The 27,278-nt window shown below is 39.1% G+C and overlaps 1 protein-coding gene across 3 annotated transcripts in view; it reads right to left on the bottom strand.

Annotated features, from left to right (window-relative positions):
* Nucleotides 1-27,161, bottom strand: part of CCDC62 (coiled-coil domain containing 62) — an 85,293-nt gene extending 58,132 nt beyond the window's left edge. For all 3 annotated transcript variants that reach the window (XM_074298588.1, XM_074298597.1, XM_074298605.1), the window contains exons 1-2: nt 26,632-27,161; nt 16,053-16,248 (exon numbers count right to left, since the gene is read on the bottom strand). In XM_074298588.1, the coding sequence (XP_074154689.1) occupies nt 16,053-16,248; nt 26,632-26,736 (301 nt within the window). In that variant the 5' untranslated portion in view covers nt 26,737-27,161. The remainder of the gene's footprint in view (nt 1-16,052; nt 16,249-26,631) is intronic.
* Nucleotides 27,162-27,278: the final 117 nt, after the last annotated feature.

Here is a 27,278-nt window from a genome sequence, read left to right as displayed (position 1 = left end):
AACTGCTTTATTGGATACTACTGCTTCACATTTGATAACTTTATATGAATTTTTAGATGTGACCAACATACATTGCCAATGCTGAGATAAATGATTTTTGTGTGTATATTAATATGGAGATTTAACGGTAAATAATATGAGAAATTATATGAGACCCCTACTAATTTTTGCGATAGATTCTGTTCTAGCTGAATTTTAAGAACTGTCTTATTTTTTCCTTAAACAAAAGGAAAACTTATTTAAGGGAAGGGGGAAACTGAAACCTTCACTCCCTGTGAACTTCCCAAACTGCAACAGCTTGGAGACAGAATAAGCTGAACTACAAGAAGATGGAAAGTTTATTTAGTGTTGCAAATCCCATTTTATGTTTTGCAAGTATAATTTAGGGAATTAGATATTTTTACCTTTGTTATAAAATTAAGAGAAAATCAGAGCTAAAACTATTTGGCTTCTAAGATTGTAAACAAAGTTATTCGGAGTTATTGTCATTATGTTAAACCTAAATTGGTAATTACTTTTTGTGGAACAAGAGGGATGAACTGAAAACCTTATCAGTTCACCTTCAAATATGAGGTTGTGCAGCACCTTTTTCCTGACTTCACAGAGTAGGGGGAGGTACCAACAACACAACCCACAAAAACACTAAAAATAGCAAGCTCAGCCTCTTCTCTGAGATCTCTGTCAACTCCCCTGAATTCAGGGCTGGTGCTCTATCTACTGCGTCACCTAGCTGCCCCTAACTCCCCTTAATTTGTAAGCTTAATCCAATTCCAATTGATCAATGATGGGCAGAATCAGCTACACCCAGAAAAGGAACACTGAGAAGCTGTTAGCATTTTTTATTTTTCTCCCCAGGTTATTTTTACCTTCGGAATCCAATTTTTCCTTTGCAACAACAACAACAACAACAACAACAACAACAAAATTCGGTTCTGCACATATATATCGTACCTAGGATATACTATAACATATTTAATATGTATGGGAATGCCCGCCATCTAGGGGAGGGGGTGGAGGGAAGGAGGGGAAAAATTCGGAACAGAAGGGAGTACAAGGGATAATGTTGTAAAAAAAAAAAAAAAAAAAAAATCACCTATGCATATGTACTGTCAAAAAATGTTATAATTATAAAATTAATTAAAAAAAAAAGAAAAAATAATAATTTGTAAGCTTGCCAATTTTCTTGAAACCATCAGGGTAAGCAAAGTTATCAGCCCTGAGAAATGGGCCTGTTTAGGATGTATAGTTCCTAAACAAGGAATGTGTTTACTAAGAATCTATAAACTTGTATAATGATTAGTCTTTGCAACAGGATGAGTTTAAACTTGAGAAAAAGAAAAGATACCTGTTAAACAAAATCTATGTATGTGAGTCCTGGTAAACTTTTAAAAATAATGTATCTAGCCCTAAACCGTGATTAGTAGAATGTGCTATTAAGAGATAAAATCTCTTGGGATTATAAACTGATATTCTTTTTCATAGGTAGGCCATACTTTATTTTTTTTTTATTAATTTTATTTATAAATTTTTTGATAGTATATATGCATGAGTAATTTTTTTAAACATTATCCCTTGTATTCATTTTTCCAAATTATTCCCTCCCTCCCTCTACTCCCTCCCCTTGATGACAGACAACCTCATATATTTTACATGTGTTACAATATAACCTAGATACAATATATGTGTGTAAATACCATTTTCTTGTTGCACATTAAGTATTAGATTCTGTAGGTGTAAGTAACCTGGGTAGATAAGACAGTAATGCTAACAATTTACATTCACTTCCCAGTGTTCCTTCTCTGGGTGTAGTTGTTTCTGTCCATCATTGATCAACTGGAAGTGAGTTGGATCTTCTTTATGTTGAAGATATCCACTTCCATCAGAATATATCTTCATACAACACTGAAGTGTACAGCGATCTTCTGGTTCTGCTCATTTCACTCAGCATCGGTTGATATAAGTCTCTCCAAGCCTCTCTGTATTCCTCCTGCTGGTCATTTCTTACAAAGCAATAATATTCCATAACCTTCATATACCATAATTTACCCAACCATTCTCCAATTGATGGACATCCATTCATCTTCCAAACTGATATTCTTTTGAACTTTGAATTTAGGTATGATTGTTTAATGGATCATTAAGTCACTAAGTCACCTTTCGAGAGAAATCACATAAGTTACGCAGAGGGATGTCTTCCTGAACTGTCACAGGTGGATGTCTTACCTGGTAAGAGCTGAGATGACAACCTAAGGCTCTGCTCAAGGTCAAAGCCCTCTGACTCAGTTTCCCAGTTCTGTTTCTTTTGTCTCCCTACTTGATTATTCCTGAGTCTGACTATGGAGTTATTTTTGCATGATTGACAACTGTTATAATCACGTACCTGCTTTTTCCTCTTATGGCAAATTTCTATAATCTGAGCAAGCGGTCAGAAGAAGCCATGAGCACAAGTCTCCCAGGGAACATTTTAGTTCTTAAAGATGCTTTCTTTTGGACATCATTGCATAAAGACTCACACGTTCCTTTTGCCTTTGTGTAATGTCTGGGCTAGCTCTCTGGAGAATCTCGGGACCAGTCTTGATCTCAGTGGAGGAGTATAGGAAGCGGGAGAGCCACCAGGAGAATTGGTCAAAGATGGAGAGTCTCATTTTCAATTCTCTCAGCCCTTAAATACCTCAGTAAGATTACATCATTACAGCACACTAAGTGTGCTGTACATCACCATGCTAAGTATTAACTATATATGTAAACTAGAGACCATCATCTCATTAATCACACTGAGTTGACAGCTTGCTGTATCTTTGCTTCAAGTATATTTTTCTCAAGAATTCCCCAACATCTTCGTTCCTCTACAGTCTACACCTTTGACTAGGCAAATTCAGGGGAACGTGTTCCCTACCAATTAACATGAACAGTCATGCTCATAACATGGGGGTGGCTCAAGGCTTCTGGACAACATCCCCTCCCATATTTGGACAGGCACTTACTATCTCTATAGATGATATCTGGATCTGCAGCCCAACCCAAGAGGCTTCTCTGGCTGCAGCCATAAAATTCCTTAACTTTCTGGCCCCCCAGGGCTATGAAGTTTCTTTGTTTAAAGGCCACATTGCCAGTCAGTCTGTTAAGTATGTGCCATAAATTAACCCCCACCTCCTTTGCTCACAGCAGAGAAGAAGCAATCTTATCACACCCTGAACCTGCCTCAAAGAAACAGCTGTGAACTTTCTTGGGCATGGGTGGATTCTGTAACATCTGAATACCAAACTGGGACTACTTCAAGCCCCTCTCTGATTCTGTTCAAAGCCCTGACACACCTCCCCTCTATTGGCGCCAAATCAGGCCAAGGCTTTTAGAAAAAATCTGGAACATAAAATCTTAGAAAAATGAATATTAGAAACTATCTTTACATATATTTGGAAAAAATGAAATACACAAAGGAAAAACAGCATTTTAATTTTTTCTGATTACATGTAAAGATAGTTTAACATTCACTTTTTTTTTTTTTTTTGGCTGAGGCAATTGGGGTTAAGTGACTTGCCTAGGGACACATAGCTAAGAAGTCATTAAGTGTCTGAGGCCAAATTTGATCTCAGGACCTCCTGACTTCAGGGCTGGTACTCTATCCACTGCATCACCTAGCTGCCCCCTTAACATTCACTTTTATAAGATTTTGAGTTCCAAATTCTTTATCTCCTTCCTTTTTTTCCCTCCCTCCTCCCCAAGACTGCAATTTGATACAGGTTATCCATGTACAATTTTTTAAAACATATGTCCATATTAGTCATGTTGAAAAAGAAAAATCTTAACAAAAAGAAAGAAAAGATGAAAATAGTATGCCTCAATCTCCATAGTTCTTTTTCTGGATGCAGATGACATTTCCATTGCAAGGCTACTGGAATTATCTTGGATGAGTGTATTGTGGGAGTACATCATAACTGATCATCACACAATCTTGCTGTTACTTTCTATAATATTTTCCTGTTTCTGCTCACTTCACTCAGCCTCAGTTCATTTAAGTCTTTCCAGACTTTTCTGAAATTAGTCTGTTCATCATTTCTTATAGATCAATAATACTCCATCACATTCAAATACCACAACATATTCAGCCATTCTCCAATTGATGGGCATCCCCTCAGTTTCCAGTTCCTTCCCACTACATGAAACAGCTATTACAAACATTTTTGCACATGTGGGCCTTTTCTCCTCTTTTATGACCTTTTGGGATACAGGCCCAATAGTGGCCTACTGGATCAAAGAGTAGGGCATTTTTTCTTTAAAGGACACACAGACATTTTCACCTAGATATGAAAAGCTTAAAAAATCAAAAGTAGGAGCAGCTAGGTGCCGCAATGGATAGAGCACCAGCCTTGAATTCAGGAGGACCTTAGTTCAAATCTGGTCTCAGACACTTAACACTTCCTAGCTGTGTGACCCTGGGCAAGTCACTTAACCCCAGCTTCAGGAGGGGAGGGAATCAAAAGTATTCGTATTTACCATTAATTTTCTTCTTCATTTGTTTGAATTAAAAGCCATATGTCATCCTATACTGAGGTGCCTAAGCATTATACACAGTCCTTGAGCATGCATCTATATTAATTACTGAACAAACACAAAATAATTATCACCATTTCATCATGAAAAGAGAGAAAAAATGTACTTCAAGTGTATTTTGTAATAAAGAATCTCTAATTGAATATAAATCAGAACTGAAAATAAAACTGCTTAGGTTGTGATAAGAATTCAAGGTACATTTTTAAATTCTGTGTGATCTATTTCCTTAACACATTCTCTTATGACCATAGCAATAAATATAGCGTCAATAGAATGTGGCTGGATTTGGACATTGAACCAGTGGGACAGAAGATAAAGAAACATTATGGAACCCATACCTTCTGGCTTAAATGATTATTCTCCATGACTTTCAAAATAGGGAAGCACTAAAGTTTTAAATTGTCTCTATTTCAAAAGATCACCTTGAAAAATACTAGGGAAGAAGATGGCAGAGAAGGCACACACCATTTTCTAAGCTCCTCTCATACCCTCATTACCAATTACTAAATTCAGCCTCAAAAATAGAACTTGACTGGTAAAATTCATGAACACTGGAACTACAATTTACCAGCCGAAGATAATCTGGAAGATCGCCAGAAAAGGTTTATCCGGAGCAGCAGGAACAGACCAGCACAAGCAGGGTAATAGGAGAGGCTAGCCAAAGAAGCTGACCAGGGTTGGGGGCGGTCTCCATGGCTGGAAAATTTACAGGATGGACTCTTTTCACAGGTTGTATGCTTTGCTTTGGTTGTATAGCAATAGACCAGCAGAGAAATTAAAGCCAAAGGTAGAGGGTACTCCAAAAAACGCCAGAACCTAACAGGATCTAGCTATACCCACCCAAAACCGGAAGTGAGTGAACCAGCACAGGCCACAGCACAGCTGTGCAGCTGCATTCTGAAGCAAGGGGGTTTCCCTCAGGGCAGTCACACTTCTGCATGGTGGGGGGGGTGAAGCCTGGGGCATTCTCTAAGTTGCACAGTGTGGGAGGCTCAGCCTGGGGCAATAGAACTTCCCTAGTGCCACTTGTGCTCCCCAGGGCAGAGACACTTCCAGTGCTGTGGGGGCTATTCAAAGGGGAACTGCTAATACCCACAACTGGATTCTGCCTATGATAGTGACACTTTCACTGCTCAGTCTCTAGCCCCAGGGCACTTGCTAATCCTCACAGCAGGGCTATTAGAAGGGTACTTCTACAGCTCAGCAGGTGCTACCCAGGCCTGAGTCACTTCCAGTGTGGAGCTTTTCCCAAAGAACTCCCGCACCTCACTGCTCTTTGCAGCCCATTGGCAGAAGAGCTACTGTCCATACACCTATCCCTGCTCTGCAGAGGAAGCTGGTAACCTCCTTGCCCTGAAGGAAGACCCTAAGGGCTTTAAAAAAATGAGTAAAAAAGCCAAAAGGACAATCAATAGCTTCTATATAGAAAGAGAGCAGGTTTCCAACCCCTTGGAGACTAATAACAGATAGTCTCTAGACAAAACCCCAAAGGGGGATGTAACCTGGTCTCCATCATACAAGGCTCTCCTAGAACAGACTATTAAAAAAGTCTTTAAAAAGATCTAAAAGAAAAATGGGGAAAGAAAAGAGAAGCTATGCAAGAGAGTAACAACTTTCTGAAATGTGAATTGGAAAAGGTAAAGAACTCCCACGAAAGTAGGATTTGTGAATTGGAAAAAGAAAATAACTCAGTTAAAAAAAAAAAAAATTAGTGAAATGGAAAAAAATTCCATAGTGCAAAACAACTCATTTAAAAACTCAATTGGATATATATAAAAAGAAGTAAAAAAAGCTAATGAAGAAAATAACTCATTAAAAATCAGAACTGAACAAATAGAAATGAATGATTCATTGAGACATCAAGCATTCATTGAGAAGTCAAACAAAACCCAAAAAATGAAAAATTAGAAAAAAATGTTAAATATCTACTTGGAAAAACAGAAGACCTGGAAAATAGATCTAGGAGAGATAATCTGAGGATTATTGGACTTCCTGAAAATTATGATGAAAAAAAAAAAGAACCTAGATACTATTTTACAGGAAACCATCGAGGAGAACTGCCCAGATGGAATAGAACCAGAAAGTAAAATAGGCGTTGAAAGAATTCATCAAACACCTTCTGAAAAAGACCCTAAAATAAAAACTCCAAGGAATATTGTGGCTAAATTTCAGAACTATCAGACTAAGGAAAAATATTACAAGCAGCCAGAAAAAAACAATTCAAGTGCCAAGGAGCCACAATAAGTTTCACTCAAGATCTAGTTGCTTCCATATTAAAAGATAGAAGGGCCTGGAATTTGATATTCCAAAAAGCAAAAGAATGTGGAATGTAGCCAAGAATAAATGATCCAACTAAGCTGAGCATTTTCTTAAAGGGAAGAAGATGGACATTTAATGAGACAGATGAATTCCATTTGTTTCTAGGGGAAAAAACTGTACAAATCAAAACATTTGATCTCTAACCATAGTACTCAAGAGAAGCAGAAAAAGGTAAAAAGAACTCTTGAGAACTGTATTTCTGTTATGGATATACATAAAGAGTACATGTATAATTTGATTTTACTGATATAACAAAAAAAAAAGGGAAGTAGAAATGGAAAGAGGACAGTATCAGAAAAAGGGAAAAGGGGAGATAAAAAGAGGGAAACTACATCCCACGAAGAGGCAAAGGAAACCTATCATATCTGAGGGAATTTAGAGAGGAGGAGGAACATTGTGTGGATCTTACTCTCATTAGAGTTGGCTCAAAGAGAAAATAATTGACATATTCGATTTACAGAGAAACCGATCCTCATTAAAAAGTGGGACAGGAAAAGAGTAATAAGGGAAAGGTACAAGAAAGGGGAAGGGATTCAAAGGGGGTGGGAGAGATTCTAAAGAGGGAGAACTGTGAGAGGCAAGAGGTGCCCATAAGTTTAACACTGGGAAAGGGGGCAAGAGAGGAGGCAAGAAAAAGAAAAGCATAATCTGGGGATAATAAGATGGCAGAAATTCAGAATTAGTCATTTTAACTGTAAATGTGAATGAGATGAACTCTCCCATAAAACAGAGGCAGATAGCAGAGTGGATCAAAAGCCAGAACCCTACAATATGTTGTTTACAGGAAACACATTTAAAGCAGGGAGATACATACAAAGTAAAGATAAAAGGCTGGAGCAAAATCTATTATGTTTCAGGTGAAGTCAAAAAAGCAGGAGTAGTCATACTTATCTCAGATCAAGCAAAAGCAAAAATTGATCTAATTAAAAGAGATGAGGAAGAAAACTATATCTTGCTAGAGGGTAGCATAGACAATGAAGCAATATCAATACTAAACATATATGTACCAAGTGGTATAGCAATCTAACTTCCTAAAGGAGAAGTTAAGAGAGTTGCAAGAAGAAACAGCAAAACTATAAAGTGGGAGATCTCAACCTTGCACTCTCAGAATTAGATAAATCAAGCCACAAAACAAATACAAAAGAAATTAAAGAGGTAAATAGAATATTAGAAAAATTAGGTATGGTAGATCTTTGGAGAAAACTGAATGGTGACAGAAAGGAGTTATACTTTCTTCTCAGCAGTTCATGGAACATATACAAAAAGTGACCATATATTAGGACATAAAAACCTCAAAATTAAATGCAGAAAGGAAAAAATAGTAAATGCTTTCTTTTCAGATCACAATGTAATAAAAACTACATTCAACAAAAAGTTAGGGGTAAACAGACCAAAAACTAATTGGAAACTAAATAATCTCATCTTAAAGAATGATTGGGTGAAACAGCAAATTATAGACACAATTAATAATTTCACCCAAGACAACGATGAGACATCATACCAAAATTTGTGGGATGCAGCCAAAGCAGTAGAAGCTTACTTGAATAAAATAGAGAAAAAGAAGATCAATGAATTGGGCTTACAATTTAAAAAACTAAAAAAAGATCAAATTACTAAATCAAATCAAATACTAAACTTGAAATTCTAAAATTAAAAGGAGAAATTAATAATATTGAAAGTAAAAAAAAATATTGAACTAATAAATAAAACTAAGAGTTGGTTTTATGAAAAAAACAATAAAATAGATAAACCTTTGGTAAATCTGATTAGAAAAAAGAAAGCAGAAAATCAAATTGTTAGTCTTAAAAATGAAAAATGAAAATTTTCCACCAATGAAAAGGAAACTAGAGTAATAAGGAGTTACTTTGCCCAACTTTATGCCAATAAATTTGATAACCTAAGTAAAATGGATTACTACCTCCAAAAATATAGGCTTCCCAGATTAACAGAGGAGGAAGTAAATTGCTTAAATAGTTCCATTTCAGAAAAAGAAATAGAACAAGCTATTAATCAACTCCCTAAGAAAAAATCCTCAGGACCAGATGGATTTACATGTGAATTCTACCAAACATTTAAAGAACAATTAACCCCAATGTTATATAAACTATTTGAAAAAAATAGGGAATGAAGAAGTCCTACCAAATTCCTTTTATGACACACACATGGTATTGATACCTAAACCAGATAGGTTGAAAACAGAGAAGGAAAATTACATAACAATCTCCTTAATGAATATTGATGCTAAAATCCTAAATAAAATATTAGCAAAAAGACTACAGAAAATAATCCCCAGGATAATACACCATAACCAAATACAATTTATACCAGGAATACAGAGCTGGTTCAATATTAGGAAAACTATTAGTATAATTTACTATATCAACAACCAAATTAACAAAAACCATATGATCATCTCAATAGATGCAGAAAAAGCATTTGATAAAATCCAACATCCATTCCTATTAAAAACACTTGAAAGTACAGGAATAAATGAACTTTTCCTTAAAATAATCAGTAGCATCTATTTAAAACCATCAGTAAGCATCATATGTAATGGGGATAAACTGGAACCATTTCCAGTAAGATCAGGAGTGAAACAAGGTTGCCCACTATCATTACTATTCAATATTGTATTATAAATGCTAGCTTTGGCAATAAGAGGTGAGAAAGAGATTAAAAGGAATTAGAGTAGGTAATGAGGAAACCAAATTATCACTCTTTGTTGATGATATGATGGTTTACTTAGAGAACCCCAGAGATTCTACCAAGAAACTATTAGAAATAATCCACAACTTTAGCAAAGTTGCAAGATACAAAATAAACCCACATAAGTCGTCAGCATTCTTATATATCACTAACAAAATCCAACAGAGTTACAAATACAAATTCCATTTAAAGTATCTACCAATAGTATAAAATATTTAGGAATCTATCTGCCAAGGGAAAATCAGGAACTATATGAGCAAAACTACAAAATACTTTCCACACAAATAAAGTCAGATCTAACCAATTGGAAAAATATTAAATGCTCTTGGATAGGGTGAGCAAATATAATAAAGAAGACAATACTACCTAAACTAATCTATTTATTTAGTGCTATACCAATCAGACTCCTAAAAAAACTATTTTAATGACCTAGAAAAAAAAAATAATAAAGTTCATATGGAAAAGCAAAAGGTCAAGAATTTCAAGGAAACTAATGGAAAAAAAATCAAATGAAAGTGGCCTAGTTGCACCAGATCTAAAATTATATTATAAAGCAGCAGTTACCAAAACCATATGGTATAGGTTAAGAAATAGACTAGTTGATCAGTGGAATAGGTTAGGTTCAAAGGACAAAATAGTCAATAACTAATAATCTAGTGTTTGACAAACCCAAAGAACCTAGCTTTTGGGATAAGAACTCATTGTTTGACAAAAACTGCTGGGAAAATTGGAAATTAGTATGGCAAAAACTAGGCATTGATCCACACTTAACACCATACACCAAGATAAGGTCAAAATGGGTTCATGACCTAGGCATAAAGAATGAGATTATAAATAAATTAGAAGAATAGGATAGTTTACCTCTCAGACCTGTGGAAGAGGAAGGGCTTTATGACCAAAGAAGAACTAAAGATCATTATTGATCACAAAATAGAAAATTTTGATTATATCAAATTGAAAAGTTTTTGTACAAACAAATGCAGACAAGATTAGAAGGGAAGCAATAAAATGGAAAACCAGTTTTGATAAAAGTTCAGATAAAGGCCTCATTTCCAAAATATGTAGAGAATTGACTCTAATTTATAAGAAATCAAGCCATTCTCCAATTGATAAATGGTCAAAGGATATGAACAGACAATTCTCAGACAAAGAAACTGAAACTATTTCTAGCCATATGAAAAGATGCTCCAAGTCATTATTAACCAGAGAAATGCAAATTAAGACAACTCTGAGATACCACTACACACCTGTCAGATTGGCTAGAATGACAGGGAAAGATAATGACGAATGTTGGAGAGGATGTGGGAAAACTGGGATACTGATACATTGCTGGTGGAATTGTGAATACATCCAGCCATTCTGGAGAGCAATTTGGAACTATACTCAAAAAATTATCAAACTGTACATACCCTTTGACCCAGCAGCATTACTACTGGCCTTATTTCCCAAAGAGATCTTAAAGAAGGGAAAGGGACCATGAGTAAAAATGTTTGTGGCAGCCCTCTTTATAGTGGCCAGAAACTGGAAACTGAGTGGATGCCCATCAAATGGAGAATGGCTAAATAAACTGTGGTATATGAATGTTATGTAATATTATTGATCTGTAAGAAATGACCAACAGGATGATTTCAGAAAGGCCTGAAGAGACTTACATGAACTGATGCTGAGTAAAATGAGCAGGACCAGGAGATCATTATATACTTCAACAACAATACTATGATCAATTCTGATAGACGAGGCCCTCTTCAACAATGAGATGAACCAAATCAATTCCGATAGAATAGTAATGAATTGAACCAGCTATACCCAGTGAAAGAACTCTAGGAAATGAATATGAACCACTACATAGAATTCCCAATCCCTCTATTTTTGTTCACCTGCATTTTTTACTTCCTTCACAGGTTAATTGTACACTATTTCAAAGTCCGATTCTTTTTGTACAGCAAAATAACCGTATGGACATGTATACATATATTTTATTTAACATATACTCTAACATAATTAACACATTTTGGTCAACCTGCCATTTGGGGGAGTGGGTGGGGGAAAGAAGGAGAAAAAATTGGAACAAAAGGTTTTGCAATTGTCAATGCTGAAAAATTACCCATGCATATATCTTGTAAATGAAAAGCTAAAATTAAAAAAAAAAAACAAAAACAAAAACAAAAATAAAATAAAATGTCTCTATTTCTAGGGGGAGTTTGAAGAATATTTCAAGAAATTCTTCAGGAATTTAAGAAGCAGAGAACAACCCTTTCATCCAGAAGCAAGAAAGTGGATGATCTTTTTCTTAAAGTCCAGCTTAAGACCTAGTTGCAGAAACTTTCCCTCATGCACCTAATGATGTCTTATTTTGATTGTTGGTATTCTTATAATTCTCTCCAAACTTGGGATGTGAAATGGAAGAATCCACAGAAATCATTTAGTTGAACCCTTTTTTTAACAGACACAAAAACTGAGGTTCAGAGGTAAAATGATTGGTGCGAGACCTAATAGAAGAGTAATAAGTAGAACCAGACTTTGAATTCAGGCCTTCTAATTCCAAACCCTTCTACTATCTCATACATAATCTCTTCATACCAATTTGATTTTCACTTGTCTATACATGACTTTACAAGTATTCTTATTTCATGTAGATGCTCTAGGAACATTCAATGACTCCCTATAGGCAACAAAGTAAAGCAGAAGTTTGCAATCTGAATCACACAATCTTACTTGGAAAAGGTCTAAGGTTTCAGTGGGAACCTTACCAACAACTCTGTCTGCCTCTGCAATGCAGACTGAGGTGGAAAACTCTCTCTGTGGCATTGTACTTTGTTTATTGTGTCACATTTTCATATTCAGGCAGCACTAGTAGTGTCACAGTCTAGTCTGCAAGGGTTGGAGTCCAACACCCAGAAAGCCTTTACTTCAACATGTTTTATGAGGGAGAACATACCATCTCCCAAGGAAGCCCAGTCAGTCAGTAACATTAAGTGCCTACTGTGTTCCTAGCCTTCTGGGAAGCCCATTCTGGCCACCCAATTGTTGAGAAACGTTTCCTTCCATGAAGTCTCAGTCTGCCTCTTTTTCACAATTTAACCTCTGGGGCCACACAGATGAAATCAGCACAATCCTGTTGCACTCAACAGTCTCCCAGTTACTAGAAGGCGGCTCTCTTCACATCCTGTTAAGTTTCTTAACAGGAAAGAAAAGAAACTTAACAGGTTTCCTAGTCTATTTGTCTTTAACTAATCTTCGTGGCACTTTCTGGCTGAGAGGTGGCTGCCCAAACTGAGCACAGTATGTGGTCTAGCCAGGGCAGAATCCAACCAGACCAACCCCTTTTTAGCTCCAGACACTCTTACTTACCAGATCACATGGTTGACTCATAACTTATGCTGTGATCTGCTAAAAGCCCAGATGGTTTCCAGATGAAATGCTTATTAACTATGACTTTTTCAGCATATACTTGTGGAGCTGATTTTCTGAACCCAAATGTAAGACTTTATATTTACAATAATTAACTCTCACTCTCTTCAATTCAGCACAGTGCCCTGACCTGCCAAGATCTTTTTCAACCATGATTTAGCCGTCCACCATTAGTCATTCCTTCTTCAGGTCATCTGCAAAGTGCAAATAAGTGAGCCATCATTGGCTTTACCAAAGTAATTAATTAAAATGTTAATTAACACAAAGCCAAGCACAGATCCCTGGATTACTTCACTGATTCTTCCAAATTGACACTGAATCATTAATGTCTATTCTTTGGGTCCAGTTATTTAACTAGTATTCAGTTATACAGTTATTTATTCATTTAATTGTACAATTATTTACTTCACAACTATTCATAATTTTAATAATAAATACTTTGGTAAAATCTTAGGTAAATCATAGCACTTCCCTCATTTACCTTCTCTAGAAACTTGTCAAAAAAGGAAATGAAACCAGTCTAATGTGACTTGCTTTTTATAAAGCCATGTAGGTTGTTTGTGACCACCATTTCCTCTTTTGTTATTGTTTTATCCCTTCATCTTTTAAAAAAATATTTCACTTAGGCTCTTTTCTAGTTCTTTAAAATAACATTGTCACTTGTTCATTAGCATTTTGTTTTATTATTTTTTTTCCTTTTTTATCTGATCGACCTTATGAAGCAAGATAATTGTACAAATATGTTTACATATATTGGAACTAACATACATTTTAACATGCATAACATGTATTAGATTACTTGCTATCCTAGGGGAGGGGGTTAGGAAAAGAGGAGGAAAATTTGGAACACAAGGCTATGAAAGGATCAATGTTGAAAAATTATCCGTGCAATTTGGAACTATGCCCAAAAAGTTATCAAACTGTGCATACCCTTTGATTCAGAAATATTACTACTGGGCTTATATTCCAAAAAAATACTAAAGAAGGGAAAGGGACCTGTATGGGCAAGAATGTTTGTGGCAGCCCTCTTTGGAAACTGAGTGGATGTCCATCAACTGGAGAATGGCTGAATAAATAGTGGTATATGAATATTATGGAATATTATTGTTCTGTAAGAAATGACCAGCAGGAGGATTTCAGAAAGGCCTGGAATGACTTACATGATCTGATGCTGAGTGAAGTGAGCAGGACTAGGAGATCGTTGTATACTTCAACAACAATACTATATAATGATCAATTCTGATGGACATGGCTCTCTTCAACAATGAGATGAACCAAATCAGTTCTAATTGAGCAGTAATTAACTAAACCAGCTACACCCAGTGAAAGAACTCTGGGAAATGACTATGAACCACTACATAGAATTCCCAATCCCTCTATTTTTGCCCACCTGCATTTTGGATTTCCTTCACAGACTAATTGTACACTATTTCAAAGTCCGATTCTTTTTGTGCAGCAAAATAACTATGGATATGTATACATATAATGTATTTAACTTATACTTTAACATATTTAACATGTATTGGTCTATTTACCATCTGGGGGAAGGGGTGGAGGAAAGGAGGGAAAAAGTTGGAACAGAAGGTTTTGCAACTGTCAATGCCAAAAAATTACCCATGCATATATCTTGTGAATAAAAAGCTATTAAAATTTTTTATCCATGCATATGTTTTGAAAATAAAATGGTTTAATAATTAAAAAATAAGACATTTTACATATTTATATGATATAATAAAATAAAATATCATGGCAAGATAGAGAAATATTTGCTAATTCTACACAGGATTTTATGATTTGCAAAATACTTTCCTTTATAATGAAATACCACCAGGCAAAACAAAATATCGGCCATGAGTTCATTCCCATTGTCCTCCACCTACCTGGTAAAGGGTAGACATGCTTCCTCCTCAAGTCCTCAGAGGTTGCAGCTCCTCAGAGCATTGATCCTTAGTCTATAGACTTTCAAAGATGTTTTCCCTACATTATCACACTTTCCCTTATCCTGCAATACAGCTGCCAATCTCTACGATTTTTTACGACCACTGACAATAGCAATCACACTGGTTTGGAATGGAGGCGAGTTATGGTTTCACTTGGCATCTCCATAGCTCTGACATCCATTCCTAAAGAGCCATTTTTTGTTCTGTTTTAACAGACAATCCAAAGATCATCCTCCTTAGCAGAGAAAACAAAAACAAAATAAAGAGGCTCACTCTTTTGATATCATTGATTGTATAAATGAGTTTGTGTCAAGCACAGGACTTGACACAATACCTGACCTGGGGGACTGATCATGTCGCCCTGATCATGTCGCTTGCTTCCCGCCCCCCCCCCCTCTGCTTTGCTTTCCTTTCCACACTCCTCATTGCAGCTTATCTGGGGCCCCCTCCCCATGCCATCAGCATGTCCCCCCCCGCCAGCTCAAGCCCTGCACTTTCAGTGTGGCCCAGGTTTGTGGCTTCTCCTCCTCCCTCACACTTGCTGAATTCCCCCCTTTTTGGAGGAAAGGCCTACAGCTTGGACATGGATCTCAATGGCAAAGGACAGTCCCAGGAGAGGATGCAGTGCCTTGCTAGGGCCCTGAGCAGGTCAGGCACAGCCAGTCTGTGGCAGAGCGGCTCGGGCCCAGGGCCGCTCCCTGACTTGGAGGCCAGGCTCTCCCCACTGCACTTGAGGCTGCCTGTGTTTATTTGCTAGTGCTCCCTGCCACAGAAGCCTGCCCTAACCTCTCCTCGGACTGCCCTCAGCATGGCAGCCATCCTTCTCCAGGGCACATCCCTGCACTCATTTGTGCCGTGGGCATATGTGTCACACCCTTGGGAGCCTGTTTGATCTAGTGAGGGCATAAAGTGGGGCCTTGATTTCTCCTCCAATAAGGGAATGAGCATCTGTGGAGTGCCGCATATGTGCCAGAGCCTGCATGAAGGATCCCTTGCAAAGCGTTCAGTTTAAATAACTGCTGGGCCGCCCTTGCTCCGAGGGCTGCCCTGGTCCCCAAGAGCCCCTTCCAGCAGTGCCCCCAGCACAGCACTCAGCCCGGGAGCAGTGGCGTGGGTGGTACTCACTCTCCAATTTGCAGCATCTTTCTTCCAAAGTCAACACTTTCTGCCGATCATCCTCCCATGCCAGAAGCTGTCTCTGATGTGCCAGAACCATCTCACTGAGCTCTCGGTCCCGATCTCGTAGTTCCCCAATTAACAGTTGCAATTCTTTCCGCTGTTTCTCAATAGTGTGGGCCTCGATTTCTGAATAGATGATGTTCTATGCAAAGAAAACATTTTTTCTTAAACCACCCCACAATTAAGAAAACTCTCAAAAGGATACTAAGCTCATTTTTCAAAATAAGAGACTGGTCTGGTGGCAAGTAATTATATAATTCAGAATTAAGTGAATTCATTGAGTGTTATTATCCTCAAGGTTTACAAAAGAGCATAAAGAAATGACAAAATAAACATATTAAATCTATATCCTCAAAGATGAGCAGTCTCCTGTAGTCGGCCCTTTGAGGATTTCCTGGCATTCTACCTGTATTACCCATAACAATAATAATACTAACAGCTAGCATTTATACATCACCTTAAGGTTTGCAAAGCACTTTACAAACTATCACATTTGAAGGTCACAATATCCCATGGAAGTAGGTGCTTTTCTGTTTTACAGCTGAGAAAACTGGGGCAGATGAAGGGTAAGTAATGTCAGGGCTCCATGCTAGACCACCCCTCTCTTCTCACCTCTCTTTTTTACTATCAGGAGATCCACTGTTTTCCAGAGCTAAGTCTAGGGAGCAAGCTGTGCCCTGAGCTCAGCAGAACAGCATCCTTGGGATGACAGAGCTGGCTGCAGTGAAATCACAGAGCCGGTCCCCAGGTGATCCCTGAGCTTGGTCAAGCACCTGCAAGAATCACATTCTGGGCATAAAGCCCTTCTAGGAATACTTTTTTTATTGTTTAATTTGTTTTTATTTTAATGGTATTTTATTTTTCCAAATACAAAGATAGTTTTCAACATTCACTTTTGCAAAACTTGTGTTCCAAATTTTTCTCCCTCTTGTCCCCACCCCCTCTCCAAGACAACAAGCAATCATAGGTCAGACATGCAATTCTTGTAAACATATTTCCATATTCAGAACAGACTTTCTTTCACTGGCCAAATGTGCTTCATTGTTGCTGTAGTCCCTCACTGCCTGGTTCTTTCTCCAGCCACGACTCTATCTCCTCATAGAGGAGCCCCTAGTACCCGTGTCTAGTTTCCTTCCTCCTACAGAATAAAGAAAGTTCTGAGCTCTTTGGCTTGTTTTATTTTGTTTTTCAAAATTGGCAACTGGTACAAAGCTTTTGCTATAATCTTTATTTTCAGAGTTTGAGAGTGTCTTGCCCAGGATAGCATGGCTAATATGTATGCTAATATGTGTCCCAGTACGATTTGAATTCACATGAATTCAGAATTCTAGGTCCAACTCTATCCACTGCTATTTCTTTTTCTTTTTTCTTTTCTTCTGAGGCTGGGGTTAAGTGACTTGCCCAGGGTCACACAGCTAGGAAGTGTTAAGTGTCTGAGACCAGATTTGAACTCAGGTCCTCCTGAATTCGGGGCTGGTGTTCTATCCACTGCGCCACCTAGCTGCCCCCTGCTATTTCTTTTCTAAAAGGCTATTAGTCTAAGAGGGCATCCAGGTAGTACAGTGGATAGAGTGCTGGGCTTGGATTCAGAAGGTTCATCTTTCCGATTCAGCTTCAAACACTTACTAGTTGTGAGACCCTGGGTAAGTCACTTCACCCTGCTTGCCTCACTTTCCTTATCTGTAAAATAAGCTGGAGAAGAAGATGACAAACCAGTCTAGTATCCTTGTCAGGAAAACTTCAAAGGGGTCATGAAGAGTCAGACACCACAAAACAACAATTAGTCTAACACAGAAAGATTCTTGTTTTTTGCCTTTACTGTAAACCCAAATTCTATGCCTCTTTGAACCAATCCACATGCTGCTATGAGAGGAAATTGAATTGAAAACTAAACTGTGCTATTTGCTCAATGGGAAGGACAATGGATTTTAAGTCTGTAAAAGAAGATAGCTGTCTTGAGAGTCTTTACAGTAGAACAAAGGACCAGACTCTGAGACAAGAAACCCTAGATTCAGATTTTGCCTCCACTACTTACTGATTCCATGACTCTAACCAAGACCCCTGGCAGTGATGAGGCTTCCAGAGTTAAGTCGTTCCTAAAAGTAGAGAGAGCAACCTCTACAGCATCAATCAATAAGTCCCTGCAGGTGCCAGAAAACTATATTGATCTCTCTTGGTTGACTGTTATGGGCCAGAACTCTGAACTTGAAACAAAGGATTCTTACAAGGTACTAAGTCAGTGGAATAGATAGACAATAGTTCTCTAATTTAGCATGGTTCAGTATGATTGATCTGATCCTACAAGGAGATGTTATGGGCCAGAACCTGGAAAAGATACTTAGTGGAATCAAGGAGACAATGGTTAAATTTAGTTTAGCATTGATTTAATCCTACAACAAATAATGGTTTCCTAATGATATAATGATAGGTGTGTACTCAGTGTGGGGCATATAAGCAAGACTTTCTCAGGGCCAGAAAGGACAAGCACACTAAAAACTCTCAGAGGCTGAGACAGATTCATTCCATAGTCCACCTTTGTGGTGGCTGGAGGCTGAAGCACAAACCCTTGGAAGTTGGGGAGATTCAGAAGACAGAGAAGGCAAGTCCCCAAGTCTTTTGCTAGTGGAGGGCAGAGGCTATCTAGCGAGCATGTGTGTGTGTCTCTAGAACTCAGCAAAGTGCTTTTCAGCAAATATTCACTTTTTCATTCATTCACTCCCACTGTGACCATCTCTATACAGTTACCTCCAAAATCCAGCCCCAGTCCAAGCTTTGTCTGAGCTCCAGTCATCCACCTGCCTGCTGGACAACTCCACTGGATGTAGTAATAATGCAAATTCAACATGCTCCAGGCCAAACTCCTACTTTCTTCCCCAGATCTTCCATTCTTCCCAATTTCTTTGGACACTACCATCATTCACCATGGATTCTTCCCTAACTCCAATTCATCCTTCACACAGCTGCTGCCATAATTCTTCCTAATAAATGGATCTGACTGCTCATAGTACTTTGCTTGTACCCTTTAAAGCAGGGTCTGAAGATTTATGGGAGTTCCCAAGACCCTATTACTTAGAGCAGCAATTTTCAGTGAGATTTTTTGTGGACCCATAGAGATGCTTAAAGTAGCTAACCTTAAAGTGGAGTCCTTGAGATTCTTTCAGGGGGCACGTGAGGTCAAAAATTTTTATCATCATTCTAAAATATCATTAGCCAATTAAAAATCTCCTCTCCTTTCCAATTACATAACTAAGGCCAGATTTATTCATGTATTCCAACCAAAACATTTTCTCAAAAGATTGAATGGAGAAGCAGATTAGGAGAATCTACCTGTCTTCTATTAAGCTAGCTAAACATTAAAGAAGTTTGCAAATTAGATTAAACTGCCATTTTTCTCACTAATTTTTTAGTTTTGGAAAAGTTATTTTTATTTTTTATTATAGATTTTTATTAACAAAACATATGCATGGGTAATTTTTCAACATTGACCCTTGCAAAAACTTCTGTTCCAACTTTTCCCCTCCTTCCCTCCACCCCCTCCCCTAGATGGCAGGTAGTCCCATACATGTTAAGCATGTTAAAGTATATGTTAAATACAATATATGTATACATATTTATACAGTTGTCTTGCTACACAAGAAAAATCAGATTTAGAAAGAAGATAAAAATAACCTGGGAAGAAAAAGAAAAATGCAAGCAAACAGTAACAGAAAGAGTGAAAATGTTATGTTGTGGTCCACACTCATTTCCCATAGTTCTCTCTCCAGGTGTAGCTGGATCTGTTCATTACTAATCAATTGGAACTGATTTGGATCTTCTCTTTGTTGAAGAGAGCCACTTCCATTAGAATTGATTGCCATGTATAATGATCTCCTGGTTCTGCTCATTTCACTCAGCATCAGTTCATGTAAGTCTCTCCAGCTCTTTCTGAAAGCATCCTGCTGATTGTTTCTTATAGAACAATAATATTCCATGACATTCATATACCACAATTTATTCAACCATTCTCCAATTGATGGGCAGCCACTCAGTTTCCAGTTTCTAGCCACTACAAAAAGGGCTGCCACAAACACTTTTGCACATGTGGATCCCTTTCCCTCCTTTAAAATCTCTTTGGGAAATAAGCCCAGTAGTAACACTGCTGGGTCAAAGGGTATCCACAGTTTGATAACTTTTTGAGCATAGTTCCAAATTTCTCTCCAAAATGGTTAGATCCATTCACAATTCCATAAACAATGCCATCAGTGTCCCAGTTTCCCCACATCCTCTCCAACATTTGTCATTATCTTTTCCTGTCATCTTAGCCAATCTGACAGGTGTGTAGTGGTATCTCAGAGTTGTCTTAATTTGCATTTCTCTGATCAACAGTGATTTGGAGCATCTTTTCATATGGCAAGAAATAGTTTCAATTTCATCACCCGAAAATTTGTCCACATCCTTTGACGATCAATTGGAGAATGGCTAGATTTCTTACAAATTTGAGTCAATTCTCTATATATTTTGGAAATGAGGCTTTTATCAGAACCTTTAACTATAAAGATGTTTTCACAATTTACTTCTTCCCTTCTAATCTTGTCTGCATTAGTTTTATTTGTACAAAAGCTTTTTAACTTAATATAATTAAAAGTATCTATTTTATGATCAATAATGGTCTCTAGTTCTTCTTTGGTCACAAATTCCTTCCTCCTCCACAGGTCTGAGAGATAAACTATCCTATGTTCTTCTAATTTATTTATAATCTCATTCTTTATGCCTAGATCATGAACCCATTTTGATCTTATCTTGGTGTTCGGTGTTAAGTGTGCGTCAACGCCTAGTTTCTGCCATTCTAATTTTCAATTTTCCCAGCAGTTTTTGTCAAATAGTGCATCTCCCCCCACCCCCTTAGGCTGGGGTTAAGTGACTTGCTCAGGGTCACACAGCTGGGAATTGTTAAATGTCTGAGACCAGATTTGAACTCAGGTCCTCCTGATTTCAGGGCTGGTGCTCTATCCACTGAGCCACCTAGCTGCCCCCCTAAATAGTGCATTTTTATCCCAAAATTGGGGCCTTTGGATTTGTCAAACACTAGATTGCTATAGTTATTGACTATTTTGTCCTGTGAACCTAACTTATTCCACTGATCAATTAACTAATCTCTTTCTTAGCCAATAACAAATGGTTTTGGTAACTGCTGCTTTATAATATAGTTTTACATTAGATAGTTAGGCCATCTTCATTTGGCTTTTTTTTTTTTTTTTTCATTAGTTCCTTTGAAATTCACCTTTTGTTATTCCAAATGAATTTTGTTATTTTTTCTAGGTCATTAAAATAAGTTTCTTGGGAGTTTGATTGGTATAGCACTAAATAAATAGATTAGTTTAGGTAGCATTGTCATCTTTATTATATTCGCTCAACCTATCCAAGAGCACTTAATATTTTCCCAATTGGTTAGATCTGACTTGTGTGGCAAGTGTTTTGTAGTTTTGCTCATGTCGTTCCTGACTTTCCCTTGGCAGATAGATTCCCAAATATTTTATTCTATCAACAGTTAGGAAATAGTCACACAGCTACGAAGTGTTAAGAGACTGAGGCGGCATATGAACTCAGATCCTCCTGACTCCAAGGCCATCAAACCATTTAGCTGCCCCAATATTGTTATTCTAAAGAAATCATTATTTTAATATTTTATCCATTTAAATTCCTAACATGATAAATATTGATAGACATAGCCCACATAAACAAAAACTCTGTAGGGTCTTCAATAATTTTTAAGAGAGCAGACCCTACACAACACAGCTCTGCTCTCTCTTTCCAGTCTTCTGGGCCCACTCTAGACAAACTGGCCCTGTAGCTATTCCCTTAGTTCACCCTTCACTCACTAGGCTCCATGCATGCCCACAGGCATGCCTTCTCACTTCTGCCCACAGAAATTGCTTTCTTCAAGGTGCCAATCCTTCCAAGAAACTTGTCCTCGTTCCCATGTTTGACCTCTTTCATGGTCTTTCCAACCTCACATTTTCTTTAAGTGCTTTCCCTGTATTCATTCTTTGCCCTCATCCCATTCTACCAGCATCAGAGTTATTTGTAGACACTTCACATCCCTTTTATTAGATTATAAGCAGCTTGAGGGCAGGGGTCATATTGGGTTTTTTCACCACTGTCTTTTCAGGATGTAGAACTGCCTTGAAAATATCAAGTGTGAGTGGATGCCCATCAGTTGGAGAATAGCTGAATGAATTATGGTGTATGAATGTTATGGAATATTATTGTTCTGTAAGAAATGACCAGCAGGATGATTTCTGAGGGGTCTGGAGAGACTTACATGAACTGATGCTGAGTGAAATGAGCAAAACCAGATCATTGCACACAGTAACAACAAGACTATATGATGATCAATTCTGACGGACATGGCTCTCTTCAACAATGAGATGATTCAGGCCAGTTCCAAAGGCCATCTACACCCAGAGAGAGGACTGTGGGAACTGAGTGTAGACCACAATATAGCACTCACTCTCTCTGCTATTTGCTTGCATTTTGTTTTATTTCTCAGTTTTTCTTTTTCCTTCCTTCTTGATCTGATTTTCCTTATGCAGCAAGATAACTATATAACTATGTACACATATATTGGATTTAACATATATTTTAACATATTTAATATGTATTGGACTACTTGCCAGCTAGGGGAGGGGTGGGGGGGAAGGAGAGGAAAATTTGGAATAGAAAGTTTTACAAGGGTTAATGTTGAAAAAATTACCCATGCATGTGTTTTGTAAATAAAAAGCTTTAAAAAAAAAAAAAAAAAAGGAAATATCAAGTGCTTTGTTTTTTAATTATCTTTTGAACACATAATTAGGCTGGATGTGAGAAAGCTACTCATGGCCTGTTCTGATTGACAGGACTTTAACCAGTTCAGGTTCTAGACAGCTAGCTTGAACCTTTCTTGGGCATCCCAGTGTTCCCTCCCTCCCTTTCTGAGGACTCACATTACAAATGCTGAATTTTGCATGGACACTCAAATTGGCTGTTCTTCAGCTTAGAACTCCAGACCTCAAGAGATCCACCAGGCTCAGCCTTCCCAGTTAACAGGGCAAATCAGGATTCCAAATGTTTAAAAAACATATCAAGGATCATGTAATTTTTAAAAATTACCACCATAAAAAGGGAAGGGCACAGAGTCACTAACATTCCACCTCCTCCTTCTAGCCCTCTGAACTGCTGGCCCCCATGACTGGACTGTTTCCTTCAAGTACAGAATTCTTTTCTGAACCCTCCACCTTTTTTTTTTTTTTTTTAATCTATTTGGAATATGTCTAAACTTATACATGTCATCTTCTCCAGTGTAATCCCCAAGGAAATAAATGTTTCATTCCTATCACTGTGTCCAGAGCCCCTGGCACAACACCTGAACAGAGAAAGCTCTTCATAAATGCTTAGTGATTGATGGCCTTTGGTGTAGCAATAGTTTTGATTTGTTAATGGTTTTCAGGGCTAAAAATGTATCTACCACAATTCCAAACTTATTAATTAAAATTAGACACATCCCTGTACCATATTATGCTTACATTAAATGGCTATTACTCTTATTTCAATAGAATTGTTCAAAAGGCAACATTAAATTGCTGTTGTTCAGCCATGTCTGACCCATTTGGGGTTTTCTTGGCAAAAACTGGAGTAGTTTTCCATTTCCTGTTCAAGCTTATTTTACAAATGAGGAAACTAAGGCAAACAGGGTTAAATACCTTGTTCAGGATCACACAACTGGTAAACAGCTGAGGATGGACTTGAACTTAGGGAGATAAGATCATCTAGTCCATCCTCTCCCACCTCCCTCTCTTTCTTCCTTCTTCCTTTCCTTCATACCTTCCTTCCTTCCTTTATCATGCTAAGCATATTTCCATATTAGTTATGTTGTGAAAAAAAGAATCAGAACAAAAGGGAAAAACAAGAAAAAAAAAACTGAAGAGAGTATGTTTAGAGCTGCATTCAGTCTTCATAGTTCTTTATCTGGAAGTGAATAGCAATTTCTTTTAAAGCAATTTCTATCATGAGACTTTTGGAATTGTCTTGAACTATTGCGTTGCTGAGAAGAGCTAAGTTTATCAGTTATCATCACACAATGTTGCTGTTATGGTGTACAGTATTTTCCTGGCTCTGTTCACTTCACTCAGCATCAGTTCATGTAAGTCTTTCCAGACTATTATGAAATCTGCTCATCATTTCTTTTTTTTTTAAACTTAGTAATATTTTATTTTCTCCAATTAATATAAAGGTAGCTTTCAACATTCATTTTTGTAAGATTCTGAGTTCCAAATTTTTCTCTCTCCCTCCCTTTCCCCGCCCCTTCCCAAAACAGCAGGTAATCTGGTAAAAGTTATAGATATTCAATCAAGTTAAGCCTAGTTCCACATTACTTATATTGTGAAAGACTCAGAACAAAAGGGGAAAACCACAAGAAAGAAAAAATAAATTAAAAAAAGTAAAAAGTAGTGTGCTTTGATCCACATTCGGACTCCATAGTTCTTTCTCTGGATGTGGATGGCATTTTCCATCAAATTCCACTTTTGACATTTGCTCGCTCTGTCACCATGAGCAGGTTATTCTGCAACTCAATTTGTAACATGAGGATCATGGTACTTACCCTGTACACTCAATGGCTCAAATGTAAGTACTCCCACAAACTTTAGATTATCAGTTTTTAGGTGTTAATGTTGAACCGATAAATATAAACGAACAGAAAATTAGAGCAGAGGAAGGAAAGAGAGGGGAGAACAAGAAGAGAAAGAGAAAGTTAAGAAAATAGAGAGGAAAGGACAGATGGGAAGCCTAGAAAGAAAAGAGGACGTTTGGAAGAGGAAAAGAGAGAAGAGGGGAAAAAGCAGACCCCAAAGAGGCCAGATGGGAAAGAGAAGAACTGTGACACTAGAAGGGACAGAAGTGTCCCAGGATCGGAGAAAGCCAAGCCAAGAAGCCTTCATTGGGTGAAGGCTCTCAGAGGCTCTGCCCTGGAAGGAAGGAACCCCAGAAGCCTCCACTAGGTTGGGGCCCTTCTCTCTACAATATCACCACAGGGGGTTCTCCAGAGGCCTCCCAGGCACTGGGGACCCGGGGCCATTCCTCACACAGCCCAATGACCTCTTTTATAGCTCCCAGTGTTTATGGATTTTTCCTTTTCACTCAGATTAAATGTATTTTTCACTCTTTCCCCCTGAGTCTTCTCTTTGCAGTGTTAATCACACCCAGTCCTTCAAGCGATGGTCCCTCAGGCCGCACTGAGAAGGAATGGGTGGGACACAGAAAGCGGGCAGGAAGGAAGGAGAGATCAAAGGGTGAAAGGGCAGCAGACACTCAGCAAGAGTTAGGTGGGAGACTTGGAGTGGGAAAAACCTCCGCAGTTCGGTCCAACCCCCTTATTTACAAATAACAAAACACAAGAGATAACTACCGAGAGGGAGCTTAGAACCCTGAACATTTCTGTCACACTGCCCCAAGGCTTCTGGATGAACTACTGCAAAGTCAGCAGAATCAGGGTTAAAATGCACAGTGATGAGAGGAGGGGAGAAGGGAAGGGGGAACAGAAGAGGGTCTGAAGCTATAAATTCGGTTTGTTGACGGTGAGCAAGGGAGGGACTTTATTTCAAGGCCTTTAAACAATCCTGAGACTGGGAGAGACAGACAGCGTCCCGCTCTGCCTTGGTGGAGGGGCTTTCCATGCAAGGAGTTACCCACCCAACCGAGCCCCCCAAGTCAAAGCCCAACTCCCTCCACAAACTAAGTCCAAAGTTATATGATGTACATTACACGTAATAATTATAAACATTATTGTTATATGTAATAAATATAAACCGCTCCCAGGAAACAGATGAGGAAATGTATCACTACATGATACATGAGGAAATGTATCTTTGGTGCGATTAGGAACTGTGGATCCGGAATATTACAGGCGCTCGCTCTCAGACGGCGGTGACTCTTTTCCTCTGTTAAAAAGGCAGGATGTGGATGGAGGTGGATGGGAGGGGTAAAGCGCATGAATCAATGCACAGGGAAAGCACACGGCTGCCACACAGCAGGCACTCTATAAATGCTAGTTAAACTGACAGAAGAGTTAAACGAGAGAGAAATGGAAACGGACAGAACGGGCAACGTAAAAAATGAGAGACAACAGCAGAAAGGGCAAAGTTAACACCGGAGGCACGAAGCGAGGAAAAAAGGGAAGAGAGCCGCTAGGAGCAGTCGGGGGCGGAGGGATTGCGGAGGGATTAGGTCGGTCAGCCGGTGGCCTTTAAGGGTGCGCTGAGTGTCTGCTCTCCGGGAGCTCACAGACTAAGGAGAGCCCGGGCAAACGCCGGACCGTCCCGGAGGGAAGAAGCGGGTGGATGAGGGGACTGGGGAGGCGGGGAGGGAGGAGAGGACGGGACGAGCGGCCCAGCGGAGACTTGGAGGGGAGGACACAGCGAGAACTCGGAGGAGCCGGCCCAGGCCGGGCCGCGGGAGGCCCGGAGGCGAGGCTGGGCCTCGGCGAGGCGAGGGAGCGCCGCGCCGCACGTACCTTGCGGGGGAATGCTGTCGCGTTCATAAGTGGGCCGCAGCGTGGTGTTTCCCGTCCGCCTCGGGAGAAAGTCGGAGTCGGCGGGTCACACCTTGGAAACTCCATAGGCTTGCCTTCCCCAGAGCGGCCGGCCAGGTCGCGGGGACTGGCCTCTGGCGGCCGCGTCCCCGCTCCCCGGAGAGCCCCCGCCTCTACCTGCCCAACTCAGTGTTCACAAAACCGCCTTCTTGACTCAAACGCGGCCCGGCGGGCGAACCTGGCTCTCGCGAGAGACTCCCGGCCCGCGAGATCCCAGACCCCAGGCTGCCCGAAAGCTCGCGGCCCCCCGGGGAAGGTGCCTCAGGGAGTAGCCCGGCTTCCGTAACCTTTCTAGGGGCATTTTCTGAGGCCCGGGAAGACGCCTGGGCCGCGAGGGAAGCGCCCCGACCCTTCGCACGCCCACAGGGGAGGGGCGGGGACAACGACGGCCGCCGAGTTTCGGACACGCGTTTCCAAGAAAGTGGACAAGAACCCCTGAAGGCTGGTCCTGCGTCTCCCGAAGGCACTACATGTGGTTCCCGGCGGGGAAGGAGAGGTGGGGTGGGGGTTGCTCCGAAGCAAAGGTGTGCGAGGAGGCCCCGTGCCGGGTAGTCATAACTGAAGCTGTG

This window comes from Sminthopsis crassicaudata, chromosome 1 (assembly GCF_048593235.1).
Source record: "Sminthopsis crassicaudata isolate SCR6 chromosome 1, ASM4859323v1, whole genome shotgun sequence".
Taxonomy (NCBI): domain Eukaryota; kingdom Metazoa; phylum Chordata; class Mammalia; order Dasyuromorphia; family Dasyuridae; genus Sminthopsis; species Sminthopsis crassicaudata.
This window is presented reverse-complemented; position numbering and strand designations above follow the sequence as displayed.